The sequence below is a fragment of the Micropterus dolomieu genome, linkage group LG06 (assembly GCF_021292245.1).
Source record: "Micropterus dolomieu isolate WLL.071019.BEF.003 ecotype Adirondacks linkage group LG06, ASM2129224v1, whole genome shotgun sequence".
Taxonomy (NCBI): Eukaryota; Metazoa; Chordata; class Actinopteri; order Centrarchiformes; family Centrarchidae; genus Micropterus; species Micropterus dolomieu.
This window is the reverse complement of record NC_060155.1, coordinates 16907281-16917194: the sequence shown is the minus strand read 5'-3', so window position 1 is coordinate 16917194 and position 9914 is coordinate 16907281. Positions and strand designations below refer to the sequence as shown.

General features: G+C 40.7%; 2 protein-coding genes across 4 annotated transcripts; both read right to left on the bottom strand.

Annotated features, from left to right (window-relative positions):
- Nucleotides 1-1385: 1385 nt before the first annotated feature.
- Nucleotides 1386-2336, bottom strand: LOC123971879 (probable G-protein coupled receptor 148). Its single transcript, XM_046050918.1, has one exon. It carries the CDS (start codon nt 2334-2336, stop codon nt 1386-1388), a length of 951 nt encoding a protein of 316 aa, XP_045906874.1.
- A 1507-nt stretch (nt 2337-3843) lies between these two features.
- mterf4 (mitochondrial transcription termination factor 4) lies at nt 3844-9876 on the bottom strand. Of its 3 annotated transcripts, XM_046053059.1 has the most exons (5): nt 9632-9876; nt 9114-9311; nt 8879-8979; nt 8539-8723; nt 3844-4329 (listed from the first exon to the last, which is right to left on the bottom strand). In XM_046053059.1, the coding sequence occupies exons 2-5, from the start codon at nt 9287-9289 to the stop codon at nt 3946-3948; spliced, it is 846 nt and encodes a 281-aa protein (XP_045909015.1). In that variant the 5' UTR covers nt 9290-9311; nt 9632-9876; the 3' UTR covers nt 3844-3945. The 3 variants fall into 3 exon arrangements, with proteins under 3 accessions (XP_045909015.1, XP_045909013.1, XP_045909014.1); XM_046053057.1 differs by having other exon boundaries at nt 8879-9201; XM_046053058.1 differs by having other exon boundaries at nt 8879-9311; nt 9632-9874.
- Nucleotides 9877-9914: the final 38 nt, after the last annotated feature.

Sequence of the window (9914 nt, the reverse complement as noted above, 5' to 3'; positions counted from 1 at the left end):
CGCTAAAATAACGAAGGAGTGGCTTCACAACAACTCCGTGGCTGTTCTTGAATGGCCCAGCCAGAGCCCTGACTTAAAGCCAATTGAGCATCTCTGGAGAGACCTGAAAATGGCTGTCCACCAACGTTTACCATCCAACCTGACAGAACTGGAGAGGATCTGCAAGGAGGAATGGCAGAGGATACCCAAATCCAGATGTGAAAAACTTGTTGCATCTTTCCCAAAACGACTCATGGCTGTATTAGATCAAAAGGGTGCTTCTACTAAATACTGAGCAAAGGGTCTGAATACTTATGACCATGTGATATTTCAGTTTTTCTTTTTTAATAAATTTGCAAAAATTTCTACATTTCTGTTTTTTTTCTGTCAAGATGGGGTGCTGAGTGTACATTACTGAGAAATAAAATGAACTTTTTTGATTTTTGGAAAATGGCTGCAATGAAACAAAGAGTGAAAAATTTAAAGGGGTCTGAATACTTTCCGTACCCACTGTAAGCTGGGGCCTGATCATAAAGAGCCTTGAAGATAATCAGCAATGCCTTAGATTGAATTCTTAACTGAGCAGGGAGCCGATGAAGAGAGGATAGGACTGGGGTGACCACGTTTTTTGATCCCAGAAGAAGAACCCTGATGGGAGCCCTTCCAGGGAAAAAGTTGCTGGCCAAGTTGCCCCTATGTGCAAACAATTTGTTGAAGTGCCCTCTGGGTAGCGGTAGCTACAGCTAAGAAGCTAAGGAGATAGTAGACTTTCTAACAATGTTTCACAAGAGCGACACACAAAAAAAATAGGTGTCACATGTCAGCATCGCTGTAGTACTTGCTTTTTTGCAAGTACTACAGCGATGCTGACATGTGACACCTATTTTTTAGAATAATAACGACAAAGAAGTGGTGTCTGAGGTGAAGCAAACACCATATGTATAAAACACGGAAAGGTCACAAGCAACCATTGACAACACTGCAGCCAAGTCCATAGTTCAATATTTACATACAAATTATACATGTCACTATTCTTAAATTTGACTCATGTAGGCCAAACAATAAGATCAAATAGAGGGATTTTACTGTTTCTCTACCAGAATTACATTCTTAGCATTGTGGAGTGTGTTTTTAAAGAGCATTTAGACATTATACACTAACAAACAATATATTTTAAATTAATATAGAACAAATTAAAAAATTGCGTTTTGGTGTCTTATCAAAATAAAAAAAAATTTTGGACTCTCATATAACCTCAGTATTTCTAAAACCCTGGCTACTGCCTTGCAGTGACCTCTTTGTTGACTGTAGGGCAACTGAGAAACCATGTAAAATATGTACGTATGTCACAAGTAATTAATTGGAGATATTGAGAATGAATAATGGACAGTTCATATGTGTCCTTATCAAACTGTGATCTGGCTGAGTCTCCTGTGCTGGTGCAGCAGCTGCATTAGAGTATCAGAGAGCTCCCGGTACCTCAGCCCATACAGGTATGGAGCAAATGCCCTAGGTAGCACCATGAAAACACACATATTGATCGTGTTAATCCAAACTCGAGCATCTTGACTTATGTCTTTCCTCTGGAAAAGAGCGAGCTCCAGTATGAAAACAAAGCCAGGGGTAAAGTAGAGCAGGAGCAGAACCCCGTGAACAAGCAGTGTGACCCGGGCCCTGGAGAAGCGGCTCTGCCAGATGCCCTGGGTCCTTGTTACCATGTAGAGCCGAACGTAGCAGTACAAAATGAGCACAGTACAGATGAGTGCAGTTACAAAGAAGTAGATGTGGATCCCTGTCATGTTCTTGATGAAGCCGAGGGAGATGAGGACCAGGCACACGGCCATCTTTTCATGGGGGTTTTCACTCCCCGCCTCCATCATTATCAACAGTGTGAAAGGGTATACGGCGGACAGCACCCACACTCCCACCAGTATGCGGTGGGTGCGGGCAGGTGGAAGAATGTCATGGTAATGGAGGGGCCAACGAACCGCAGCGTATGTGTCTGCCACCATGAGGGTGACCGTGAGGATGGCACAGCAGTAGGCGCTGACAGAGACAGCAGTGAGCAGCTCACAAACCAGCCAGGGCATTTGAGCTTGTGCAGCATTACAGATCACTGTGGCCAGGTTGAGGACGAGGAAGAGCATGTCTGCCGTTAGGGTGTTGGCCACCAGCAGGTAACGTGTCTCCTGACGCAAAGCACGGGACAGAAAGATGCATGCCAGGAGAACAGGGTTGGCTAGAAAGGAGGCCAAAGTGATGACCGTGGTAGGGATGAAAAAATATTCTAGATGCCACCTCCGCAGACTCTCCACCCATTCCTGTGTGAGGTTTGAAATGAGTACTGCCTCTGCCATTTTGTCTTTCGAATTATGGAGGAGGATGCTCAGAGGTTTGTTTTATGGTGTGTTGTCTACTTCCTCAAGCAGCTTCCTGTGAATGAAAACATCATAAATTAATATCAACAATCAAGAGTGGACCACCTTCAAAATACAAACATAAATGCATCCAAATATGCAGTCTAGAGAATGACTCCAGATTATTTTATACTATTGCTAAAACGCATTACAATCTAGTTCTAGATCTAGGCTCTCCACATGAAGGAGTGTAAAAAAAAGAAGCAGTACCTCTAAATAACAAACTATGGTGCTTAAACAACATCTGTCAAGTTGTTTGCTGTTCAAATATCCACCATCTTGATATACTGCAGGCTGGGCAAACCTGTAATATATACATTGTTCGCGCACTGCTTTGGCTGACTCAGTCTTGATCAAAATGACATTACTTAATAACTAACTTTTGTAATACTCCTCTTACAGTACAGACTGTTAATCCAGATCATTTTGAAAATGAGAAGCCAACGTTTGAATATGAACAGAATACAGTACAGTAATAGACTGTCTCTCTACAACTTGCTTTAGTTGCAGTTTGGATGAAACACTCTTTTGTGAATGTTAATATACGTTAATTTGCCTACATTTCAGATGGGGCATCAGTGTAAATAAAATAAAGTGTTTAAGGGCAATAATACAAACATAATACTATGCCACCACTGGGCTAAATGCTTCAAAATACTCCTCAGACGAAAAACAGAAAAGCACTTGCTTTTGTTGAAACATTGTGCTAACACACCTATTGACAAATTATCGACTGACCAAAGGTGAGTTTTCTTACCTGACGTCCAGCACAGAAAAACCTCCGTGTTGCACATCCATTACCTCTTCTATAAATCAATGGATGTTTTGTACGATTCGTATCACCTAGTGTCCTTATCTGATGTACTCTTTGTTGACTCATACATAATATAGGGAAGGACACAACCACTTGGCCGCCACATAGTAACGGGGTGGAGCTTTCATCCTCTTAGCTGCTCCTTATGCGGTTGCTTTTTCAGTGTTTTCAACCCAAGTTGTTTTAAATGTGTTATGGTTGTAAGAACTCATTTGAAAGCCATCTAGATTAAATTGATCAGATTCACATTTCCCTGTTCATTCCGGTGCATTAAGGCAGCTAAGCCACTGAAACTGCCTAAACTTATGGGGTTGATTAAAAAATAAAAAAACATTTCCGACAGCAGAAAGAATGTAATGGGAGTAACTGTTCACACATGACAGTTCTACATCTTTCACATAAAGGCCTCATCCATCAGTGGCGTCATCGCATCTTACGTCCTGATGTGGCCACTTAAACAAACACAGAAAATCCACTCCAAGCCAGAGGGTTCACTCAGTCCAATAAGTTGCTATCGCCAGTACATTCAAAAGTGAACAAGCTAGATGACAAGAACCACATTATATTTCCATGTGTGTTTTAGATAAGAATTTTCTATAGTATTTAATCACAAATCTGAGAAAAACAAAACAGTTTAAAGGAAAGGCTTTATTGGTTCATTTGCCCCCATCAGGCATATGATTTTCTCTGATCATGTAATTTAATCTTTACGTTCTCTTAGACCCTCCCCAACTGTCATTTCTTTCTCCTCTTTGTGTATCCACTTTTTCCTCCAGTCTCCTCATCTTCTTCATCCTCCTCCTCAGCATCACTATTGGCTTTGATGCCGCCTTGCTGCTGCTCCTGTTCCTGCCACTCTCTTGCCATCAGTCTCTTAAATACATCGTACTCCTCTGCTGACGCCATCGCGACATGTGTGAGGAAGGTGTCCTGGTCAATGTTCAGGATGCTGTCCAGTTTGGGGTTGATGATAATCGTCTGTCCTTTCTTGTCTGGGGTTTGATACAGGCCCCTGCGCTCCAGAAAAGAATGTCGATGGCGCACCTCGTCCAGAGTGAAACGGAACAATCTGGACTTCACCATCTCCGCCTGTTTGACACCCATTCGGAAGTAGACATACTGTGAAAACAACAAACAATTATTAATATGGAATGACAAAACCTCAAATGAAGACGTCTAACGCTAGCTGTTAATACAATGTACTTACAGCAAGAGACTAACAAGTAATTCAGCATATATTATATTTAGCAATATGGCACATATCCAGTTACTGGCTAAATGATCCGTTTCCTGGTTAAAAGCAGCACAAAACCTCAGATGAACCATGTTCCATTGTGTAGAGACGGCCAAGTCATACATCACTTAACAACAACACTGTGATCCATTCACAAGAGTGTGGAGTTCAATTATGGCCACTAGAGGGAGTATTATAGCAGCATCCCAGTCCCATATTATTAAGCAGGTTAATGCAAAAGTTCCAGTCACAGGTAAAAGTCAGAATTTTCAAGTTGAAATTTCCGACTTCGAACCTCAAAACATTCCAGGTGCGTGACACCAAAAATGAACGGAAAACGTAACGTAGCTGACTGTGACGAATGTTTTCCTGAATTACATTTGTGCAAAGAAGAGGACTTACAGAGATTCTTAACTGTAACCAGCTACCTAATACCATTGGCGACATATGTTGATATCAATTTTACAGGTTTGACTATATCACAGTATGTTTTATATTAATTAAATGCAGGCAAATATACTTTATGTTGCCTTTTAGTTTAGGGTTATTATATTATTAACTAGGGTTAATATGCGCTTCCAAGGTGCCACTGTTGTGGGAGGTTAGATACTTGCCTCTTCATGAAGTCAGGGTAGATGGATTTGCCCCGAGTTCACAAGTAGGAGCTCCGATTTTAAGTTGCTTTACATTGTACTTTTTCTAGTTGGAGGTCGCAAATTCTCGAGGTCTGAGACTACAATATCACTCTGGAAAAGCAACCAAGTCCAGTCTTCTCAACAAAGTCAGCATGCTTATTAAAAGTGCTTGTTTGCGGTGTGCTGTTGATGGACAGTATTGTTCCACAATGCAGGGTATTATAGAAGAGCTGCTCACAGGAAAAACTAATTAAACAACTAAATCTAAAAAAATATTTCTGTCTGTGAAGATTAAATGAGTGACTGACATTTGTCAGCACAAGTATCATTTCCTCTTATTATAATGAAATACGTTGATGTCTTGTATACTACATGGAAATGAATAAATAGTACATACTGCATGCAGTTGGTGTTGTATTTGAATTGGGACACAGCCTATGTAAACAGGAAGGAGGTGTGTTTTACAACAGCTGTGGCCTTTGATATGATGTTTGATCAAGTTTTGAGGAAGTCAATAAATCTGCACTTTACCATGAGACAGCTGCCTAATATCAGACAGAACTGTCAACTCGAATTCAAAGGTCTGGAACCAGCCAATGAGAACAGCACTTTATCATGTGAACTGTTGCCCAGATAGCAAGTTTATTTCAATTGTAATGAACTTCTTCCATATATATTTCAATTAGGATTGAAATTGTGTAGGAGCGACTTTGAACCTGGGGCTAGGAGGGTTCGGGGGCGTGCCCCACCGATTTCTTTTTTTTTTTTTTTTAAATGCTTATTTCTAATGACTTTTGAAAATAGAATGTACTTATTGGTGTGGCTCAAAGAGGTGATTTGCAGTGACAGAAGATGGACAATAGACTGGAGAGGGAAGATTAGGCTATGAAAACTCGGGTTCAAAGTCAGAGACGGAGTAGAATATAACAAGAACAAAACCGACTACCTACCATAAAAACCATGCTAAACCATATAACCTGCACGTTAATGTAGATAGCCACAGTACAAATGTATTTAGTTATCCTAATGTTACACTTGTGAGCTGTCTGTGATATTGCCTGTCTCACTTGGCCCTGACTCTCCCTGCAACAAATGTTTGTGAACACAGAACTGTCTTCAATGTAAACTCTGATGACATGCCATTGGCATAACAAAGTCTTTTTACTACGTGAGTTTTAAAATATACTATGTCTAGTAGTTATCCATACAACTGACAAGCTCGTCCTCCTCAGTTATTTCTACTCCAACTCCTGTGACTTCTGTCCTCTTAAATTACTTTAGGATGCTCATCTCTGTGTAACAATTTTGGCTACTTTTAAACTGTTTATGGACACGGAACAGGTTTTTAAGGCCAATGTTGGTCACGGACAGGGGCGAACAAATGGCCCAGGAGTTTTTCCCTGATCAGCCCACTCTCCAGACAAAGCATTTGTTGGGGCTCTGGGTCTTTAGAGACCTTTATTCCTGCATTCTTGAGAATTTTATGCAAGTACAGTCCATAACTAAATGAGCCTTTAAAATACTAAAACTAGAAACAGCTCTTTAACTCTACTAAAGTAAAGAAATCAACTCAGCTGAGCCCTTGAATACAATAAATAAATAAATAATCCATATCATTATCAATCTTACCATAAACTGGTGCGTTGGACTGTGCTGGCTTTGACTCTATTTTGCTATTGCCCTCATCTATTGCCCTATTGCTGCCTGTCTCATGTTCACCATATCAGAGCTAGTACTGGTGCCGCTGCCCAGAGGCGGGTAGAGTACTCAAAATTTTTACTCAAGAAAAAATACAATTACTCCATCTACTATATATATATATATATTTCATCTACTGTGCAACAGGTTATTTCTAGGGAATGCAATTTGCTTTGCTTGGGGTTTATCTGTAATTTAGCTATTTCTGTTTACAACAATTATTTTCCTTTTTAAATCTCCATGAATGTATTGATAAGATCACTTTAAAATATTATGCTTGCTGCCTAGCCACTACTTTCACTTGTCTCTTTTCAATGTAACAATCTTTACAATGCAGATAATTATTGTGGCAGTAACACACTAGCAGCTCGTTGTTGAAGCAGGGTAAACCTACATACAGAGGAAGCTGTGCGTCGTGCGTAAAGCCCAACAGGACTGTTTTCTCCACCCATATTTTCTCCCTCTCTCTGTGTGCATCTCAAATATGATTGCTTCCTGAATAAATAACAGCTGGTAGCTGCTGAGTGAAAGCCAAGACTAGTTTCACTGGCAACATTCTGTTTATGGACTCACCATCGGACATCGCTATAAAACAAATAGTAACCAATGTGAAAGAACAAAAGAAAGTGATGCTCTTTTCAACAACAGGGTACTGTTAATAACTGATCATCAGACTTAAATGTTACAGTGTGAAGTACATTTGCTCTGCAGAGACTAAATACGCTTTTAACACGGCGTTAATGGAAAGTGAAAGTGTTCACTTGCCAGCTTGTTAAAGAGCGACGCAGGCTGTTTTCCAATAGGCCACCAGTGACATGGCGTGCTGTCACTGGATTTCAGTTGTATTAGTAGAACAATAAAACCTTTAACTGAAAAGGTGTTTGCCTGATTTTCTAAATGTCTGCATCTGCCCAGCTCTGTGACCGTGACAAGCGCCCGAGACCAGGGCTGATCTACGTAACTGCGCGCACACAGCCTGGATGACAGCTCATTACGGTTAATGAAGCAAAATGCAGATTACAGACTGGTTAAGTGATAAAGGTATGAATGAAAACTGTAGCAAAATTAAAAGTAGATAACTGGCCCAGAGAAAATACTGAGTAAACAGTATAAGTAGGCTAAAGTTTTAAAAAGGAACGTGAAAATGTGCCAATGATTTATTTTATTTTATTTATTTATATTGCAAATTTGCGTTAGGCTACTTGTAACAAGTTACTACCCAACCCTGCTGCAGGCATCCTCAGTACGGTCTTCAAGTAGGCTACAAGTAACAGCAGCACAAAAGAAAAGTCTGTAATATTGAGGACTTTGCTACTTTTCAGTACCACCTTTACCTTAAAGGCTCATTTAGTTATGGACTGTACTTGCATTATACATGGGGGGGACATGTCCCCCCCATGTATAATGCCTACTACGTGTATGAATTAAAGGATAATTTCAGTATTACACTGTTGTCTTCCTGCAACCATTCGCCTCTCAAGATTTCAAAGCGAGAATTGTACTTGAGCAAGACTTCTGTTTCGTGTAAAAACCAAAAGGAAACACTCGTAGGGATGCTTTCCATGATGTTGTCAGACACCTCGTATAACAGTCTGAGCCTGTCAGTGGCAAAAATAAGCACTTTTTGGGGACGTTATTTTGACAGGCACAGTTGCCCCAAAGGAATACATGCATGTTACAAAACTTTTTCTTTATGTGTCATTTGTAAGTCTGTAAAACTCTCTTTAGTCTCCCATTCCTTTCTTTGGTTTACATGCTGACCTGAAACTTGTACTCCAGCTGACCCGTGTTTTCCAGTACTATGGCCGGACTATCTCTGAGGATGTCTGTGACCTGCCGGGCAGTAAACAGGCACTTCTCTCTGAGGAACAGCGCAGCATTTTTTACAGTCTTCACAGGCACAGTCAGGATCTGAGGGTAATGGGCCACCACTCTCTGAAGACTGCCTAAAGGGGGATATAAGGAAAAACACTTGTTTTATAATCATTCATACTGTGTACTCTGAGCTTGAAGTATTTCCCTCTGAAGCAATGCTTCAACAAAATTATGATCAATTGTGGTGCATAAAGATCAGAATCAGAATCAGCTTTCACGGCCTCACCTTCAACTAAACCTAGTTTCCGCAGGTTTCCTATGCGCTGCTGAAGCTGCGATTCCTTGACAGTGTACAGTTCAGGACATTTCTCCAGCAGTTTCAGCACACTGGAAGGATTGAGCCCCAAGACAAAAAGAGCAGTGAGAGTTGACAGAGCATGTCTGGCAGCACTTCCTCCTCTGAATTTGGACATGGCATCAAAGATCTGCTCTGCCTGGGTGTCTGTGAATCCCATATCTACCAAAGAGGGTATGGATAGCTCTGTGGCTGGCTTCCTGCATAGAGGGCTGAGTTCATGGTCTTGTCGTGTTGACTGCCGAGTCTCCTGGCTGGTGGAGGAACAGAACAATCTGATGCATAAAGGTTGGAGGTGGCATATCCCCAACTGAAGTGGACTGAAAACAGAGAAGGTGGCATTTCTCATAGTCCACCTAAGAATCTGAGAAAAACAAACCAAGGCTATAAAACACTGACAGCAGATATGTCCCTGTTTTAACTCCTGTTGCTGCAGGGCAAATATCACTATTATAGCGGTAAAGCAAATATGTAAGAAAGGTTAGCATAAGATAATAAACCTACAGTGCTATCATTAGCCTAAGTTAGCAAACATAAAGGTTATAGCGCACGTTTGTGGGCTGTCAGTCGTTTCAACATTTCAGAAGTATATGGCTCATTAGATTAAACTTTCTATAACGCGTTTATTTAATTCTAAGCTGAAAAAATATATAACTTGTCATGTTTTGTAGCAATGTGATTTACCTGCCGCGCTGCAACTGGGCTAGCCATTTTCGTCCGTCGTTCATATACTTCCGACTTTCAGCTTCAACACAGGGTGTACAGGACAAAGGTTCCGCTATTTTCTTACGTGATTTGAAGTTCACAGCAAAAGTGAAAATCAGATATTTGAATGATTTCTGATTTATAAAAACGTTTGTTTTATCAAAGAGGATACGAGGCATTTGATGTCGTCTCGTACTAATGCGTTCTCAAACATCAGTTTCCCAAGAGTACTGTCGATAGGCTCGACAGCTGTGTTGGTCCC